This window comes from Atractosteus spatula, chromosome 11, assembly GCF_055471065.1.
Source record: "Atractosteus spatula isolate fAtrSpa1 chromosome 11, fAtrSpa1.hap1, whole genome shotgun sequence".
In the NCBI taxonomy this organism is placed as follows: domain Eukaryota; kingdom Metazoa; phylum Chordata; class Actinopteri; order Semionotiformes; family Lepisosteidae; genus Atractosteus; species Atractosteus spatula.
The window spans coordinates 31,717,795-31,738,240 of NC_142716.1; the positions used below are offsets into that span (position 1 = coordinate 31,717,795).

General features: G+C 43.1%; 1 protein-coding gene across 2 annotated transcripts in view; it reads left to right on the forward strand.

The window, feature by feature from the left end:
- Positions 1-20,446, forward strand: part of abl2 (ABL proto-oncogene 2, non-receptor tyrosine kinase) — a 49,956-nt gene that overhangs the window by 18,520 nt on the left and 10,990 nt on the right. The window contains exons 1-6 of one of the 2 annotated variants that reach the window (XM_088928330.1): positions 12,694-12,802; positions 14,636-14,806; positions 15,959-16,254; positions 18,262-18,534; positions 19,275-19,359; positions 19,750-19,927. In XM_088928330.1, the coding sequence (XP_088784456.1) occupies positions 12,694-12,802; positions 14,636-14,806; positions 15,959-16,254; positions 18,262-18,534; positions 19,275-19,359; positions 19,750-19,927 (1,112 nt within the window). Of the gene's footprint in view, positions 1-12,693; positions 12,803-14,635; positions 14,807-15,958; positions 16,255-18,261; positions 18,535-19,274; positions 19,360-19,749; positions 19,928-20,446 lie in introns of those variants that run through there. The other variant, XM_088928329.1, reaches the window with a different exon arrangement.

Sequence of the window (20,446 nt, forward strand, 5' to 3'; positions counted from 1 at the left end):
TGCCGAGTCTTGTAAGGGCGGATTCAGACGTACCCTGATAGCTTGCACACTGCAAGATCAGCACACACGTCAGAGGCTTACGGTTATTTAATTAAATCGGAAAGCTTCTCTTTAGCATTAATCTTTTTAATCTTACAGCTTCAGTTTTCGTCTTCAGTATGTTCCTTTGCGATGTTTTTTTTTTAATGTGGCACAGCACCGTAATGGTGAGACCTTTGAAGATGGGCTCTTAACTTCGGAGACCACAAAGTCAAACCCCCCCCCAATGTGTTTTGGTAACAGCGGTGATGTAAACGCACCGGGAGAAACATTTTGATCCTTCTTAAAAGTGATGTGTTGGTTACTCAGACAGGGTGGAGAGTTTGTACAAGGTTGTGTGTGTGATTGCGCAGGGAGCAGCCAAGTTGTTTAGGCAAGAGCTGGTCTTTCATGGCATGTAATTTGAAGTACTTCTCTGGGACTGTTGTGTCTTGTTTCTTCTGTAGAGAACACCCTTTCATTGTGCTTTGCCTGACCAATTGATGCCTGTGTTAAATCTTTGATGATATCCTGGAGATTGTTTTGCTGTATTTAATAGCGGTAGGATCATCTCTTCCCCTTTGTTTACGGAAGTCTTTTGAGTGTTAGGTGTTTCAGATGAACCCCCTTTCATTTCCTTCAATGAAACAAAAAATGACAGAACCAGCTTGAGGGGATGAACTCCTAAGTGGCTCAGTGTACATTAGTTTTGAAATTTATAAAAGTTTCTAGTTTTTATATAAAAGTATAAAAGCATTTTAAGCGACACTTTTCATAGTAATTTGAGAGCTTTTGGTCACGGGCACTTGACTGTCATGTCAGACATAGTGTAACTAACCTCCTCCTTTGTAAGAAAATCTAATAGAGGAAAGTTATTTGGTCTCCTTTTAGCCCAACGTGGATGCTGGCGTTTGTCTGTTTTAGCACTTGGAGGTCCTCTGAGTGGGCTAATGTTTTATGTTAGAATATTGCAGTATAGGTGACATACATAACCATGCATTCATCTGAATGGTGTCTACATTTTAAGAGTTTAAATTGTTCCTTTAAGACATGACAAAACTTCTCCTGAGTGTATATAAGCCGGCGAAGGACAGGAATGCAAATTTCCTGTTCTGGAAGGGGGCACTCTGAAGGCTTCTTTTCCACCCAGGCTTTGATTTTTGTCCTAACTATACCAGTTTAACTTCTGTCTCCCAGTATACTACATCATCAGGTCCTGTAGGCCTGTAAGACCTGCTGAATTGCAGCCCTTGAACCCTTCACAAGTTGGGTGTATAGTTTTCTACACAATTTAGATATTCAGCATGTAAGGACTGTTACAATCTTGCAGGTTCTGTGGAATCTGTCATGTTGTTGAGGGATGACTTGTGCCCCTGGAATGTTTCTCATTGCCGCAGCTGCCATGCCCTTCGTTACTTTGGATTGCACTGCAGTGTGCAGTGTCCTGTCTGCATGCGCCATCCCGCAGGGCTGTGCACGTTTTCAGTCTGCTGGAGCAACCTTCTGTCTACACAGCACGTGAATAGTCCTCAGAAACGTCCCGTATCTCTGCTAAGCACTTTCAAACAACTGGTCAAAGTGTGCTTGAGAAAGTAACACAAAGTATGTCGCATGCATTAAACCCCTGGCCTTTTAAGCTTAGCTCATCGACAGAGCCCATAGAAAATGTTCTGTAATTTATAGAAAGCTGTGGTTTTATGCCTTTAAGACACTTTTCTTGGACAGTAGCCAATTACAGGAGACTGAAAGACTGCACCAATTACAGAACTGCATTATCTGGTGATCCACTATCTAGATTGCGGCACTGCTAATTACTACATCATGCAATGAGGGAAAATGGATTAACAGATTGAAGTATTTCTCGTCTACCCCAGTACTGAATTGTTTTTAGATTTTTGTATGAGCAGGGTATTCATAAAGGAGAACACCTTGGAATTATGACTATAATATTAGTGCTGATGATTTCTTTCAAGTTAAATAATAGACATCCTGTATTTGGAGTCTAGTGAAATATTTAGTACACTGCCCAGGGAATTGTAATGAGCCAGATAAACAGTATAAATTATAAATATAATTTAAGCCCATTAGATTCTTTAAGAGTTTGATTTGAGTGGTTAAAGAAAGAAGCATCAGGGGCTCAGGAGACAGAAAAAGGTCATCCCTGTGTTGTCAGATTAGTGGCTGAAATCTTGGCTGTGCTTTCCAATAGCCCATTTTGGTTTGTGGTTTCGTTCCTGGAGCAATCTAAATGAAGTATCTCAAAGTGACATAGCCAGGATTTGAACCAGCAGCCTTCCAGTTATGAGTTCCAGGGACTTAACCACGCCTCCGTGGTGCTGCGTGTTTCCTTGTAGTCTCTTGCAGGGGTGCAGGGGTTTCAGTGTGACTTGAGAGTTGCGTCCCTAGTTTCAGTGTGACTCAGTCGTCTCTTGCACACCCCCCAACCCCTGAAGCAGCAAAGCTCACAGCAGCTGAACACATCTGCTTAACCAGAAGACTGGCAAGTGATCCAGCCGGTTGTGCTGCTCCTTGGGCACGTCGAGAGATGGCCCTTGTAACAAGCAGCACCTGATGAGCCCTCAGGTTCATGCTGAACTGATCAGTACTTGATGGTCTCACAATTGCAATGGCATAAAAACAAAAGCAAATGTCAGTTCAGTTTTCATGTTAGAAAGCAGAAAGCAAGTTTGATTAATCACTATAACTATAAGTGATTAAGTGACTATAAGTCATCGTAAGAGTTCATTTATTGTAGCTTACTATTTTTCATTGATTAAGCCTCATTTTTACCCTGTTCTATAAGACCAACAGCAGTTTCCTGAAGTGTACAAGATGCTTCATCATTTGAATTCCAGCTGTACAAACTTGTACTCGACAAAAAGCTGGTTGTTTCACTTGCACTTCAGGAGCAGTAAGGGTTGTGCTAATCCCTACTGCAGCACTCTTACAGATCAGATTGTGCAACGGATGCTGTCATCTTCCTCAACCTTACAGCAATCCTTACCACTACAGCCACAGCATTCCTCTACCTTTAATTAATCAGTTAAATGCACCATTACAGTTGGGTTCTGTAGATGTCTGTTCTTGAGGTTGAACACCTCATGACTTGCAATAAAACTTAAATTGACATAAAACCTGAAATGTTTACAGCAACATTTCAACAGGGTTTGGCAAAATCAGATTATGGTCAGTATTAGAAGTAGTATCACTGGCCACTTTTTCTAAACTGCCTGTGTAAACCCTAAAGGTTTATTGTGGTCCACCATCTGAAATGTGGAGTACAGAGTATTTAAGCATAAGGAAATCATTGCAAAACAGAGAATGGTGTTAAAGCATTATGGGGAAACCCCATGAGAATTTTCATGGGTTTATGGGGTAAAATGAGAGAGGAGCACATCTCTCTTCTTAAGGGAGAGACCTGATTTTCTGTCCTTGCTTAGCTGGTCGGGTTCTTCATTTAGTGAACAACAGGGGTCAACAGTCGTGTTTACTTCGTTGGTCAAAATGCTGCATTTAAAACAGGATAGTACAAGCTATAGTCAACAATTACTGAGCACTGTATTCTTTGTTTCAGGAAGATGTTATTGCAAATCCAAAATAACCAGAAGGACTTAATCAGTATACTTGGAAGTCTTTCAGTATTTCCAAGTAATCAGATCGTATCTAGCAAAAGTCTTTTTCTTTTGTTAGGCATAAGTTTAATATAGTATCAATCCTACCACTTAAATAAATATGGCCGATAAATAAATAAAATTTCATTTTATTACGGCCATGTCGATGATTAAATTCAGCACTCGCTCTGTGTGCCAACAGCTGACGAAATGTCATTCCAGAGCTTATCTTTTTCATGTCCTTGTCTGAAAGGCCTCTGAGGTTGAAGAGCACTCTGTACTTCTCCACTTCAACAACGTTACACCATCTGTCTTTGAAATGAATCTTGAATGGATCTTCACGCCAAAGAGATTGATCCAGTTGTTCACTGAAACCACGATCCAAGAGGTGTCCAGTTTGACACTTCATTGTCGTGTTTTTTTGTGGTGAGTGAGCCACCAGGACTCGATATTGGGATGGGATGTTGAATAAATAGAATGTACATCGTATATAGTATATGCTGTAGGTTGTCTTAGAGTGTAGAGATTGCAGCCTTGACTAGAGTGTGCGTGAAATTTGAGCAACAGGTAAATGCACCTTGAACACTTCAGAAATTGTCCTAGTACAGATTATCTTTTAAATATTTTACTTTTCTATTAGCTTAAGCCAGTGGTTCTCAAACTGTGGTACGCGTACCTGGAGTGGTACGCGGAGTGCCGCCAGGTGGTACACCAAATGACCCTGGAACTGTGTTGTGTGCGCTGAAAAATCGGGACGGGTTTTCATATTTTGTATTTTTATACGTGTCGAATATGCAGCCTACGTACTACAATACAGCGCGCGCTTATACTTCAGTGGACACAAGAGATACTCTGTAATTCTATACCACTCTATAGGAATGCGTGCTACGGACGCAAGTGACCAATTGTATTTAAAAAAAAGCTACTGTATCTCCAGAAAATAGGGAGGTAAGAGAATGTGCGTGATTTTGGAACAATGCCAACGTTGTAAACACAGGAATGCATAGAAATACGTGCTACGAACGCAGGTAATCTTGTGAGCACAGGAAAGCGTGATAGTTAACAGAAAAATATTTAAGAACTGTTCTAAGTTAATTTGGGAAAAATACACCAAGCATCTCTGTGTTTCGCTCCCATGCGCATGAAATAAAAACTTAAATACGGAAATAAAAACGGAAACGCGGAAAAATGCAAACTTGCAGATTGCTAAAGCAGGTAAGCCACACTATTAGGTGTGGAGAAAAAGCTGCTAAACAGCTCGACCTGCTGCCCCCCCGAAAGACACAGTCACTCATAGAATTATTGAAATGAAGTATTATATCGAAAGTACGCTGATAGAGCGCGTTAAGATGAGCAGATGTTTTTCACTGCAATTAGATATGTCTGTAGTTCATTTGGCCAATTTGCTCGTTTACGTTAAATACGGGTTTGAGGGTACTGTACGTCCCATGAGGACTTTCTGTTCTGTAAACCGCTACCAACAGGAACTACAGAAGAGCACATATTTCAGCTTCTGAATGAATTTATCGAAGAGAATGGCATCGACTGGATAAAATGTGTCGGAGTTTGTACAGACTGTGCTAGAGCAATGACAAGCCGACATAACGGTGTAGTTGCACGAATTAGAGAGGTTGCTCCAGAAATGAATGGACGCATTGCAACATCCACCGCGAGACCTTTGCCGACAAGAAAATGCCTGACGATTTAAAATCTGTTAGACTCTGTTGTGAATTGTATCAAGGCTCGAAAAATTAATTCACATCTGCTTTGCTCGACTAAACAGGCTCACCCCTCTCACTGAAATGGTGCTTTTTTATTATTTTTATTTGTTGTTGTTACTGTTTTTTTTTCTGTAAAACACTTTGAGAAGCCGCCTTTAAAGGCGCTACGAAATTTATTATTATAATATTTATTATATGTATGTGTGAGTGTGTGTGCACTCGCGCTCATCTTGGTCATTGAGAATTTCTGGGGTTCCTATGAGATGATGACATGTAGGTGGTACTTGGATGCTTTGGTTGGGTTAGGGGTGGTACTTGGTCCAAAAAGTTTGAGAACCACTGGCTTAAGCAATACAGCAAATGGGACATTAAATGAGTTCCCCAGTAATCATACGCATTGGGAAGCCTTCATTTAGACCTCTGTGATTCTGTGCAAGGTCGTTCGTTGACTGACTGGCCAGGATTTCTCGAGTGGCGCACACAAACCCCAGCGCTGATTGGCCAGGATCGAGTCGGCCAGGATAACCTCAGTTAACCGTATGACCTTGACCTCTTTGGCTCCACCGTCGGCTGCGATCTTGCAGTGAGAATCGCGTCGCGCCTCTGATCAATGCTGACTGCTGTGGACGCCATAACGCTTGCAATGTGAAAAAGGCCAGTGGTGCAAACAGCTCATTTCAGAGGAAACCTGCACGGACTTCATTGCTTTGTGCTTTTAGGATGGTAGGACTGGTGATTTGAGTTGACTGACGTATGAATCTAAAATATAGGTATAAACAGAAAACATTCAGCAGTGCCAAGTCTTTGAGGGAAAATCAAAATAATTTATACACAAGAAATGACCATATACACAATATGGCAGAAGCTACATGAAATAATAAGGATTAACCTTAAAGATCTTCATTGTTTTTAAAGGACCTGTGATCTTAATACAGAACCAGTAATTGCGTGGTCTTTTCATTGTTACTAAAAATAAATAAAAAGATAATCCAACCTGCGTGGACTGTGTGGAGCATCAAAATTGAATTTTGTGACATCAAAATTGTCATGATGACACGATTCCTTCTGACATTTATTGAACTGCTGAGTTTCACCTTTAGTTCTAATTGCAACCTAGCTGATGGGTGGTGGTGATCACTTGTTCCAAAAACTCTCCGATTTCATTATTCTTATGACCCAATTTAACCTCGAGTTTATCTTTGAGCTTTGAGTAGGTTTCACCACATTTTGCTAGAGTGCACGTGATAAATATTTCTTCATCCTACAACAGCTGTGCATTTGTATGCTGTCTGAAATGGAGCGATATATTCAATTGTAAATAGCATAGAAAATGCAGACAAATGCTGCATGCGTTCCTTATAATTAAGACGCGGAATGTCTCCAAATTAGGACACTGTGCCTTAGAAGCACTGCTTACGATGTCCAGGGAGGTGTTACTCATCAACAGGCTCTAGCTTCAGAAATGTTAGAGCGGCAGAGGTCACTTTTAATTGGTGTGAACAGTGTAGGCTCCAGGAACTCTATTTTAGCGCTGCTCGTTTTATACGTTCCTCATGCCGCAGACTGGAGTACAGTTCTGTGTGGGCAAGCATCCGACCGCATCATGAGGCCACTACCTGAAGTAATTGTTCAGTGGGCGGGAGAAATCTGTAATGTCTGCGTGTCTGGGCAGGGAGAACCTTCCTCCACAGTGCTGTGAACTGTAGCAGGCTGTAGCAGGCCTGGGAAAGGCTCTCCGGTCTGTCTAAATCCTGCCCCTGCTCAGCTTTTAATTAAGGCGCCCTCGGTCTGCAACACTGTCTCTGCAGTCATCTTCCTGGGGTGGGTGACTGTCCAGGCTTCTCCTGTGTGCAACCAAGTTCATCTGGATTTTGGAGGAAACCCTGCCACAGGGTCACAGGGGGCAATGGTGAAGGCTACAGCTGTATGAATCGATCCAAAACATTTGGAAGTCAAATGATGAAACTGCAGTGAAAAAAGCATTCGTCTGTGTTTCCCAGTTATGCAGGGCAACCCTTAAAATTCCAATTGCTTAGTCATTTGGTCCATTTTAGTGTTTTACGAGATGCAGTTGTTGTAATGACTCCAACATGCAGCATTTTGTGATGACACAAATCAGACTTGTTTCACGCAAAATAAAAATCTTAGAAGGTTCAGTGCCAGAGTCTGGATTGGCTACAACCTAACATGGGTCAAACAGGAGTCTTTTGCTGTTTGCTGTCTTTGTACAGTGTGTGCTTTGTGATATGAGCATCTCTTTGTGTTGTCTGCCCGTATCTCAGCTGCCACATACCCAAGGCACACCCCACCGACAGCTGCTGTAGTCCTAGAGAACCCCAATGCTTGGGGGAGCTGGGGTGTGGGGGAGGGTGGGGGTTACTCAATAACTCTATTGAGGCGAGACGGGGCCTGGTAAAGATCGACTGGGCCTCAGCTGTCGGGGTCTGGACCTGTGCCTGCTTTTCACACCCAGACACAACGTCAGATAAGCCCCCTGACCGTGACTCCGTTCAGTGCTGGAGCAACCCTGAACAAAGCACCACAAAAGGCGAAAAGAATAATGTCCAGAAAGGCTTGGGGTAGCTTTGCTTGGTGTTCCGCAGGCTGCTGATTTTGATTATGTGAATAGATATGCAGATGAACGACTTTTTCTTGGCCTCAGCCTCTGAATAAAAATCTTTCCCCTGTTGCATCAGGGAAGGGAATTGAAAAGTTCATGACTCCAAGCGTGCAATATGTCAGTGAGGCTGTGTGGAGTCCACTCGGAACCTGTATGGGTGCTTTAGCGAGAGGATGGGATGGTCCCCCACTTTTAACTCATAGAGTAAATTCGCAAGCCTCTTCTATGTGTGGCGTCAGTGATTTTGTTTCTAGCCGTTTTGAGATCAAAATGTCTTGGTGCCAGTTCCAGCAGTGTCTGTCATTTCTCAGCGTTCTGTTGCCTGTCTGCCATCCTGTGCTGGAGTAGTGTTTCGTCGGTGACGGGCTGAGGCTTGACAAAGGGCACTGTGTCACTGGCTAAACAGCCCCACATCTGCTGTGTAGGCTGAGCAAAAGAGAGTGAGAGGGGCCCTTGGTAATCTGTGCTGCTCAGGACGGCCCTGAGTGAAGACAAAAGGAAGGCTTAGAGCTAAATAAAGTCTGTCTGCAAGCAGTCGTCCTTGCAGAGCACAGTACTCTAGCAAACAGGCAGAAACTTTGTTGGAGGAATCTTCAGCAGAATGGGCTCCTTGTTTTCTTGATGCGGCTTGATAAATCGCCTTGTGAATCAAGATTACGGATTTATTTGCTTAATTGTAGCTCAAGAATTTTGAAAGCACTGGGCAAGCTTTTAATTGAAGTGGATTGAAGCGACACCTGAAAGACTGGGCAGATTGGCCATTTCTAATTCAGAACTCGAAAGAGAATTGGAAGTGAAAAACTGTCCTTTGAAAGTGATTGTTCAAGATGAAGATGGATTGTTTAACAGCTGAACAAACTACATCCTAAAACTAGCAGTCTTATTAAATATCGATTCACACTGAGCCGGCGCGTTGAATGCAGGAAGGGGCGTCTTCACAATGTACTGGGAACTGTGGCTCAGCCACTTCAGCGGAACTGCTCTTCAGCGCGTTCTGTTCAGCACCAAAGGTGGGACACGCTTTAAATGTGTTTTTTTTTTCTTTTTTATTTTGATGTTGGCTTCTTCATTTAATCTCTGAACAATTCATAGAATTGAAGCTCCCCATTTGATTCACGTCCCGGATGGATGTTCTGATAGGCTTTAGCCCCCCTGCTGTTATGCTGTTATGGAAACATATGGATATTTATTGCCTTGTTGTATCTGGAAAAAGATTATTTGCTAATTAAATTAATGAATATCCACTACTTTTCAATCCTAATTCTGTTAACCAATTACTCATTGGTCCTACTAAGTGGTGGTTGAGATGTTTGAGTGAATTTACATAGGGAAGCAATTACAGTGTCTGATAATGTCTCCTTTGTCTTATATTCTTAATTGTGAGTTTTTCAGAGGATCAATCTCTTAAAGCTAGGATGAAAACCGAGGTCTTCTTACAGGGAAGTGTTTTACAGTGAAGCTGAAGCGGTGTTCAATATTAATTGTCTTGCAGTGGGAATGTGGTGTTCTCACTACATCAGTAATTCGTGACATTTCTAGTGCAGCTGGACGCAAACAAGAAACTCACCACCACTTGTTCTCATTGACTGGTCCCCCCCCCCCCCCCCAAAACACACAAACCTGGTCTCCTCGCTTAGGCGATAACATGTGCCCCACACACGTTCCCCCTGAAAAGGCTTTTCCACAGACGCGGAGCTTCCTGCTCTTCTGCTGGGTCTGAGGGCTGTCAGGCAGCAACACTGAGGTGAGAGTCATTCCCCCGCTCTCTTCAGGCCTGCAGCAGTGGCGTGATTGTGGGTCAACAGTAGTTCATATCGGCTAAACAAATCAAATTGTTTGTTTTGCTTGTGGGTTACAAGGCTGTTCAGCAAATGCTTTGCTGTCCACCAGTAGTACAGCACCATGTTGTTCTCTGTTACAGGCAGTCAGCTTTCAGACGTTTGACTTACGTCTTTCTAAAGTTTCAAATGCTCAATAGTCATTTCCTTAACTTCGAAGGAAATGCGAGCTTTACAATAACAGAAAAACGAAAGCTTCAAGGAAACTGAAATCTTTATCATGTATGTATTAAAAACATTTATGAAGTGCTTACAAGGACTTAATTTGACAAAACTGAGTTTTCTCAATATTGCCATTTGCAATTCTAGCAAATGTACTTGTAGTGCTACTCTAGATGAACAGGTCATACCTGCTCAACTGAAACTCAATATTTGTAAAAAAAAAAATGGATTTACAAGATGATTTTCTGAATGATCACAGTGTGAGATCACAGGAATATTTTAGGTCTTCTCAAGAAAACGCAGGATAACGTGAATCATCAGGATTTGCATTAGTAGTAAAATCATACAATACAATCAGATGTTTTTGTGTTACAGTGCTGTATCAGTAGAGACTTTTTAAATCCTTTCCAGTTCCTTCCTGTCATTGGTCTCAATCCATGTTCTGTTTCATGAGCATCTTCTCTCGGTAGCTAAAGTCCACAGGAATCGTCACTAATTTACCCAATATTGAGACCTAGCTTGACTGCAGAGAAAACCCTTCAGTTCAGAGTTCGAAGCCCCTGCCTTGCACAGCGCGATTGCATGCAGTTGTAACCAAGACTCCTTCACACTGAAGCTGGCCCTCAGCAGCTACAGATTTAGGTCAAACACGCATTCGCACTGGAGATTTAAAGCAGCTCAGTATGTTCATACTTGACTGAAAAGCCGGCCTAAATTTCAGCAGACTGCCTTTTTTTATTAATGTAAAGATGTGACATAAACATTGAAATGGTGGTATTGTCGATGTCAAGCCAGTGGATTTCTTACAAAGGAACAATGGAACACAAAGCAGAGGACACAAGCGGAAACTACATGGAAGATTATTTCAAACCGAGATCAAGTGGCACTACTTTATCCAAAGGGTTGTGGGAGAGTGGAGCAGGCTAGCCAGCCATTTTGTTGAAGCCAATACTGATGAGGTCCCTGGATCCTACTAACTTCCAAACAGGCTAGGTAGGCCAAATGGTCTCCTCTCGTCTGTATTCTTTCTTATGATCTTATGAATGGTAAAATTGCATGGCAGGAATAAGTCCCAACACTTTTTCAACAATTTTTATTCACTTTCTAAAAATGTAAATAAGAGATGATTCATTCCTTGTAACATTGCCAGTACTACGGTATACTTCATATAGTACTGCTTCACTTCATACAGTGCTTTTAATTTAAATCAGTTTATGTTTAACTTAGTGAGTGCACATAAATAAGATTTAATTGATCTTAAGAAAGAGCATTATATACAGATTGAGTCTCTGACAGACATTTATGTGTGTTTAGCTTCCAAAGGAATGGACAGTATGTTTTTTAGTTTTAAGATGTTCCCTAATGTTTTACATTCCTAGACTTGGTCAGACACAGAATACACAATGAAACCGAGATGGAATTCTGCATTAAGGTGTAATTGTAGCATGCCAACATCAAGGAAATGATATGTTTCAGACATAGTGGATTCTCCAAAGTTAGTGCCCTGTGATAGAGGACTTTTGAGTTGTGCCAACAGACAAAAAGAAAAAATGCTTGGAAGGGGGTGGAAATTGGCTTCTGAACCATAAACATCACCCATCTGCCATAGAGTCAAGTTGGAGCACAGGCTGCAATCAGAAACCATTCAACTTGGAATGCCGACAAAACAAAGTTCAGCAGTACTGTCTCTGTTCTGCTGCTCACACCTGTCACTAATTGCAAACTACTGTAACTCTTACACTGCTGTCTGGCATTTTGAGTGTGTAATTTTCATGCTGAACAGGGCCTGGTCTGGCCTGGATAAGCTTGTTATCGGGGACAGGATACAGATTTTACTTGATTCCAACAGTTATTTGATTTTAAACCTGTATTGTGTAAGCAAGTAATGTTGTATAGAATGATTTGGAGTTGGGGATTGTAGCCCTGTTTTTTTCCCTAATTTTACTTTCTTATATGTTAAGCAATCTGTCAATGCAGAATGTACCCTCTAATAATATCCAGAAGACATAGTACATTTTAGGCTATTCGAAGATTCAGCTGGCAATTTTTTTCTCAGTGCTCTACAGCTGGAGACTTAGTTGTGTCATGAATTAATTGTAGGTACAAAGAACATAATATGGAGGTCTCAAAGCAGTTGTGTCCCTTTTCTTCCACATACAATTCTGAAATGGTTTTTTTTCTTTTAGGTTTCACCTGTTCTAGAAATATCTGAAACATGGAAAAACCTTGTTGTTATCCCTTTGACGTTAAGCAGTGGCGGACCTCTCATTTTAATACTGGACCTGTGCCCAGTGCTGTACAGTTTCTTTTAGATAATGAGAAATGTTTTCGCAATGAGAATTCTGAGATCAACAGTGATCGGTTTCTATGGAGAAGAGCCTCTGCCTTATTAGGCGTGGGCCAGAAGGAAATATTCAGACCCCCTTAAACCACACCAGGACTGGCGAGGTGCCCGGGCCTTTGAGCTGCAGCACAGCTGCCCTGACTCGCTCCGCGATCCCCTGCCAGCTGTTCCGCAACAAACCAGGAGACCTAAGGGTGGAGGGGTGGGGCGTGACATTCCTCTGCCCACAGCGCCACTCCCACTGCTCACTGCTCTGAGGCATATAGCCGTGTGGGAGAGGTGCCTTGCCTGATTTGAGCAGAGTCCTCTATGGGTGTCTGTTTAGGCCACTGAAGGATTGACTAGGGGAAATTGATTCCTTTAGAAAAAGGGACAGAGCATGCTCCTGCGGACTCTCCCTCCCTCCAGCAGTTTCGAAGAAGAGTGGAGCAGACTGACGGGTCACCTCTCCCAGAGCTCGGAAGATGTCTATCAGACTAGCCTCTCAGGTACCAAGGGCTGGATCACTGTTACAGAGCCGCACTGCTCCTCCAGACACACCTTCTAAGGTTTTATTTTTCAGGCTGTTAAGCAGCTTTCTGTAGTTCTGACTTTGCTGCTCGTGGCAAAATCTAATCAGCCTGTCGGTTCTTGTATTGCTAAAAAAAAAGAAATGTAGAAACAACTGTTTTTGTTATACTAGAAGTACATTGATTGCACCTCTATCAAAGGTTGTTCCTCACAGTATATTATATTCACTGGTTATCTGAGTTACACTATGGCCGCTCTGGCTTATCATGGATATGTGTAGACAACATGGTTGAGAAGCAGATGAAGAGAGCACTTAAAGAAATGAAACTTTGTGTTTCAGTTAGATTGCAAGAGCTTTGCCCTTTCAGATGAAGGGTCCGGGGTGTCTCAGGTTTATGCCCACAGTGCTGCATGGTGGTTAGCGCTGTTGGTTGTAGCTGGATTTAATGCCAGACCAAGGGGCTTTCTGTGTGGAGTTTGCACATTCTTTCGGTGTTTAAATGGGTTTTTGCGAAGTGCTCTAGTTTCTTCTTTTTTAACACACAGTGTCGAGGTTAGCTGGCATCTCGAAATTGTTTCCGTTTACAAGCCCGGTGATGAGCTCGTGTCCCACCCAGGGTGTGGTCCCAGCTTTCTTCCCCTGCTTTTTGAGGAGTGAGCCTCACTAGGAATAATGGCTTTCTGATACAGGATGGAAGGGTGCCAACTGCGGTGCTTTTCCTTCGGTGGTCTGGCCAGGTGTGCTTGAACTATATTGTTTTAGGTAAAAGAATGAGAAAGGGATACTCCAGTCTCCTCTCAAGTAAGGGTCACAGCAGTGAAAACTGAGAGCAGGAGGCATTGTTTTACCATGGTAGTGACTGAAATCTGCAGACTGCACACCCAGCTATGTTGTTGAAACCGACGCGCTGGCATCTTTCAAAAACCACAGGTTGATAATTAGCTGCTAGAAACCAAATGAGTTAGATGGATCGAATGGCCTCCTCTCATGAGCACTTCTTTGTCTCTTACTTAGAAATTGTGTGCAAGAGATTTAGGTGTTTGTGTAGTGGGCTGCAATATAAATGCAAAAAGATGGTCCAAATTTTTCCTTAGTAAATTTGAATCCCTATTAGCTTAGCTTTGACTAAGTGGTATTTAGGACAAGTTCCAACAGCATGATCACTTTTGAACAACTCACTTTTAATGATGGATTCAAGCATAAAATCACGCTGTTACTACTCTAAAACAGTTCAGGGGTCTTTCTCATGCCTGAAGAAGGCTCCACAGCTGAAACGTTGTTTTCTTTCTTCTCTTTTCAGCATGGAATAAACCTATTACTTGTTCCTACTCTAAAATATACAGGTTCATAATTTTAAGTCTAAAATCTGGAAGCCAGAACAGCAGATGTACAGATCCACATAAGCGTAGTCAGAGTAGACTCGTTGTGTGAGTTGTGAGAGTTTTGCACACACCTATACTTGGGCTACAACCTCCCTTTGATTTTGGGTGCTTTGAAAAGCTCTGGGGGTCTCTGGTAGTGACCCCTGGTTGAAAACCATAGCACTGATTTTTTCCAAGTAGCACCAACTGTTGCATTTACAATGCTCACATCCTCTTGGATTTAGATCTTGAACAAAATATGTTTTTGTGAACTTTAAAAAAAATGGGGGCGCAAGTGGGGTCCCCTTAAACTAGGGTCGCTGCTGGCCGTGGCTCCTGTTGAGCCCCCACTGTTGCGTTTCACAGTAGCGTCCTGGACGAGTGTCCCCGTGGCTCTCCTGTATCCCCGAATTGCTTTGTTGACTTTCCTGTGTCTTGTCACCTTCCAGAGGCTCTGCACCGCCCATACGGCCTCGAACCCGACTCCTCGGCTCTGACGGAGGCAGTGCGCTGGAGCTCCAAGGAGAACCTGCTGGGCGCCACGGAGAGCGACCCCAACCTTTTTGTTGCACTTTATGACTTTGTGGCCAGTGGGGACAATACCCTGAGCATCACCAAAGGTGAGAGACACTCCTGATCTCAGGAACCCAAATTGCAGCCGTACAGGAACAGCCCGAACCTTGCATGGCCTGTGATAGATGCTTATAGTGCAGATTCACATGCTGAACTCCTGGGATGCTTGTTTCATACCAGTTTGGTAGATGGTGGGTTTTTGTCCTTTGAATCCACTTCCAAATCCATCGTTTAACAGGGCTGTTAGGTATGCCACATCAGCAACATGAAATGTGTCGTCGAGAAACAATTCCAGTTATGCATTATTCACCTTTTCCTTTCTGCATCCTCATTTCCGAGGGCACTGATCAAAGAGATTCCTCTCTTGCGTCGGGCGTACAGCGTTGCCTCAGACCTCTGCGGAATTCGCACACAGATTCAGTATCTTCTCAAACGAAACTCAAACAAACCTGATTATTGTACGATGAGTGTGGCTGCCCTCCCCACAGTGGAATTAGTTTTCAACTACACTGAATCACCGAATTTCAGGCAGGGCCTACTCCACACCCTTGTTTGTCTGGATTTAATACATAATTCTTAATAAGAGAAGATGACATTGGGTAAAAAATGATAACTTAAAGGATGAGTGGAGAAAACGCAGGCCCTTTTCAAACTTACCCGTTAGATTTGAAAAATACAGGCTGCAAGAACTGAAACATGATATTGTGTGTTTCGAAGCTGTTTGAACAAAGTCCTTTCACAGTTGTTTTGTGAGCTAGATGTTATTTGACAATTAAATAAATCAAAACAGACCTGGACAATCTGCTTTCTCATCCAACGGTCTAGCACATGTAACACACGTAAAGTGTCAACAGAATGTTCCAACATGCCTGTATAACTGCGTTTTTTCCTGTTATTTCCTCAGTTCATTGACATTGCCTGTGTCAAATGATTTTCTTAGGATATTTAATGTTCCTGGGTCATCCAAGTATATAATTCCATATGGCTCCCAGAGTTTTCCCAAGTCCCTTTATAGGAATAAGTCGATTTTCTGATATTTATTACTTTTTTAATTGTATTACTTATTAATTTGTTGTTTTAAATATTGAAGTGTATTCTAACCAGCCATTGTAGATGGCTTTAGAAATAGTCTCTTCTGCTCTGGTGAGCCCTGCTGCAGGTCCGTGACGGAGTGTGTGTGTGTGCTCTGCCTCACCCAGGGGAGAAGCTGCGGGTGCTGGGCTACAACCAGAATGGCGAGTGGAGCGAGGTGCGCTCCAAGAACGGGCAGGGCTGGGTGCCCAGCAACTACATCACGCCGGTCAACAGCCTGGAGAAGCACTCTTGGTACCACGGCCCCGTGTCCCGCAGCGCCGCCGAGTACCTGCTCAGCAGCCTCATCAACGGCAGCTTCCTGGTGCGGGAGAGCGAGAGCAGCCCCGGCCAGCTGTCCATCTCGCTGCGCTACGAGGGCCGCGTCTACCACTACCGCATCAACACCGCCTCGGACGCCAAGGTCGGTCCTGATCCTGAGGCCGGAGGGTTGCATTTAGTATTATTCCTAGGATTAAGAATTCCAGTCCCCCCCCCGGCTTCCGTGCTGAGACCTGCGAACCCTGCAGTGTATGAATTCCTGAAGCCAGCTGAGAAAAAAAAAATCCCCGTTGCTTCAGACACTTCATAACCTTACTTTTTAACCGAATAGATCTTTTTTTCCATGACTTTACAAGGACGGCAAAATGGCATTCTGTGGTTTGTATGAGATCATCACGTAACCCAAGGAGTAAGCTAAGAGCATGCCATTATAGGAAGATTTTCCCAAAGCCCTAGGCAGTAATGGTAGATTTCAGAATGGATGGTCTTCCTGTATGCTTTGTCCGTCTGTACCTGTAGCTAAGGTCACCCTTGTAAGCGAGGTTATGTAGTGTTCCGAGCAATCCTGCAAGGTCTTCTAGCTAGCTAGTGTCTCAGATGAAGGGACACTCCTTACAATATGCAGTCACAGCTGGCATATGATGTCCACACGTGGAGACTAACAAGCATGAACACAGCGGTTTTCTTTATGTTCACTGTTTTCTAGTAGCTGCTGGTTTACGATCTACCTCTGAATCAGAGGTGGAACTCCCTGTGTTACACGATACGTCTCAACACAATGGCTTTCTATGAGATTGCCAATTCCTGCTTTCTTTCCCATATTTTTAACAGCTGATGAAATATATAAAGGGTGCTGAAAATCAGGAGAAAAGCTTGTAGAGGTGAATGACTTAAGCAGAGACTTCATGCCGTTTTTTTTACAAAGATGCGTATGTAGCCTCTTAAGTAATTTATTTAACCCCACTGCCCCCTTGTGGATATATGGTGTAATGGTCACTGAAAAGTCCTGAAATATCAGTAAATGTTTCATAGCACGTTACTTTTGCAGAGAGTTGCATTGTGCTGTTTTAAATAATTTATTGCTCTCTTGAGCTATATTTTGATCATTGTCTCCCTCTCAGACATTAGTTTGTCTTCTGAGCATCATTGCTGTCTTGGTCTCCATAACCACTTCTTATTAAGCCGGAGTGGAAGGGGCACTTACACATTGCTGGTCAGATCGGTATTTGTCAGTAGTGTTACTGCTCAAAATTATATTTTTCTCAAGTCAGATATTTTTGCATGTTAATACAGACTTAAGGGGGTCAGGAAAATAGTGCAGTTAAATAAAAATGTCAAAAACATACATGAACAGTTAGTTACACTTAAAGGCATGTCTGTTCTTTATATTCTCAGGCACAGCCCTGACAAAAGGGTAGTAAATTAGAGGTAAAACCTAGACAGACCAATATTTATCAACAAAACAATTACACAGATACACAACATTATACATTGCACTAGGACAGCAAGCTCTCTCTAACAAATTTTGAATTGCGACGCTAAGATTTCTTGGCCTGAATGTAGTCCAAGACTGATCAGAACAAGGTCCACTCACACGGCACGAGCTAAGAAAGTTAGGGGGGGTTCTTCTCCACGTCTCTCTGTCTCTTCATCTTCCTTCTGTTTCCCTTGACGTTTTTCTCAGAGACCCAACGTTTTTTTGTTTTCTCATATGTGAACTTAACAAATGAGAACGGCATAAGTTATCAATTTTACCCCGCCCTGTAATTTTAACAATATATGCTAGCTGTCCAAAAGCACCTTTCAGAAAGCAGGACAATTATCAGGTTCTCAGGGATGTGAACTGAAATTGATAGAATTTTCTTTGTGGCCTTAAATCCTGTAAAATCAAAAAAAAAAAGGAAAGGCAGGAGTCGCTGAGGTACCCTTGGGTTAAGGGGCCGCAGAGAGTAGTAATGACTCCTCACCTGGCAGGCCAGTTCAGTTTCTCACTGCTAGCAGTATAAATGGACACCAGCTGTTCAGGTGGGGTGAATGTACATGAGCTGGTTTCCCTAACCCCTGCGGGGGTCAGCCCTGGAGAGACGGGATCAAGCTCTGGTCTCATGATCCAGTCAGGGTGCTTTGTAACAGCCCCCCGCCTCCCCAGGTGTACGTGACGGCGGAGAGCCGCTTCAGCACGCTGGCAGAGCTGGTGCACCATCACTCCACGGTGGCGGACGGCCTGGTCACCACGCTGCACTACCCCGCGCCCAAGTGCAACAAGCCCACCGTGTACGGGGTGTCGCCCATCCACGACAAGTGGGAGATGGAGCGCACCGACATCACCATGAAGCACAAGCTGGGCGGCGGGCAGTACGGCGAGGTGTACGTCGGACTCTGGAAGAAGTACAACCTGACTGTGGCCGTCAAGACACTCAAGGTCAGGATAGGTAGACTACCTGCAGATGAAGAGCTTTCATTGTGGCCCGGCAGTTCAGTAGTGTAACTTGGGTTTGACATTCCAGAGGTTTGGGTAGGGGAATCTAGCAGAAACGTGTATTTGTCACCCTTTATCTTTTATATGAAATATCATTACCTCACACTGCTTATTATTTATACCTAAACAGCGCAATTAAAAACATCTAATAAAAATACAAAATTCACAGAAGGACAGGGTATGTAAATTAGTTTTCCAATGGAATTTTAAAAACCTCGGCAGACTGAAGGTTCCCGAACAGTCCTGGGGGGGAAATCCAGTGATGTAATCCAATGGAATGTACAGTCACCGTTGGAAAAGAGTCTTGTTTTATCAGTGATGAGTAGTCCAGAAAATTTCCCACAACCGTTTCAGACAGAATATATCTTGGCTGATCTGCAGAAAGCTTTTTAGTATTTTCATAAAGTATTTATGCGTTTCCATCTAGTCACTGGACTGTGCATTACACTGCCTGGGATGGTGTGTTCTAGCTCTCTTTAAAGCGCCAGCACCTGAGCAGTTCTGAAACACTGACAAACTGGCCCAGTTATGTTAAAACTGAGTTGGAATGAAAACCTGTCGACCTACTAGCCCTCCAAAAAGTGGATTGGACACCCTGTCTTAGACATAGAAGTGTATATTTTGGATATCATAGAATGTGATCATCTCTAAGACTTCTTTTGTTCTTTTGCTGCATTATGTAGGAAGACACAATGGAAGTAGAGGAGTTTTTGAAAGAGGCTTCAGTCATGAAAGAAGTCAAACACCCCAATCTCGTGCAGCTGCTAGGTGAGTTACTTGGTGCTGCGCTTTGGGTCTGGAGAGCACGGCCCTTACTTGCCGGGCGATCCAGAAAGCTGGTCCTGTGTGTCCTTGGTACTGTACAACAACAGCAGACCCCAGGGAATCCTGGGAAAATCTTGTACAAATCTGCTGTCTTACAGTTTTGTAAGAGAGTCTTTTGTTCCCAAGATTTTCCTTTGTAAACGAAATACTGAAATCTTTACTTCTTAAAGTCTTATTGCATGGTACCTTATGACTTCTATATCATCTCCGTGTACAAGAGTCCTGCCTGTGTCCTGTGAGTGGTCTAGGTTTTTGAACATAGCTTTCAGCATCTCGTCAGGCAGCTATAACTGCTTGCCTGCAGCTTGGTAAGCAAGTGTTTGTCCCTGGCAGGCGTGTGCACTCTCGAGCCGCCGTTCTACATCGTGACGGAGTACATGCCTCATGGGAACCTGCTGGACTACCTGCGGGAGTGTGACCGCGAGGAGGTGAACGCTGTGGTGCTGCTCTACATGGCCACGCAGATCTCTTCTGCCATGGAGTACCTGGAGAAGAAGAACTTCATCCACAGGTAACCTAGCCCCTGGATCCCAGCACCTGCATCTTCAGAATGAAAGGACTTTTGTTTAAAGGTCCAGAGTGCATTCCATCAGCCTTAAAGTTTTTATTCTTGCAGTGAGCGTATAAACCAACTACAGATCTACAACTGGGGTTTGTTCAAAAATCAGTACAAATGTTGTGCAGTGCCGTGGTAGTAGACGAGTAGGATTCGAATCCATTGTGTTTGCAATTTGAGTAGCCAGCTGAGTTGCTTAGATAACTAGGCACAGCTAATTCCAATCTCTGCCTTTTTTATGTGTAAAGTCAAAATCAAAACCTTGGGTCTCCTTTTTTTGATGACCTGAAAGATATTTTTAAATGTGTCAGCTCATTGTCTAAGGGCATGATGCAGCTATAAGTTAAGGACATTTCTGATCAAGTATTTTTTGATTGCTTGTTTTGGGGACTTGGCATGACTGCAGTTTATTGCTTCATTTCCTGGTATATTCTGTATTTTAATCTTATCTGGTATAAATTAAACATTTTTATA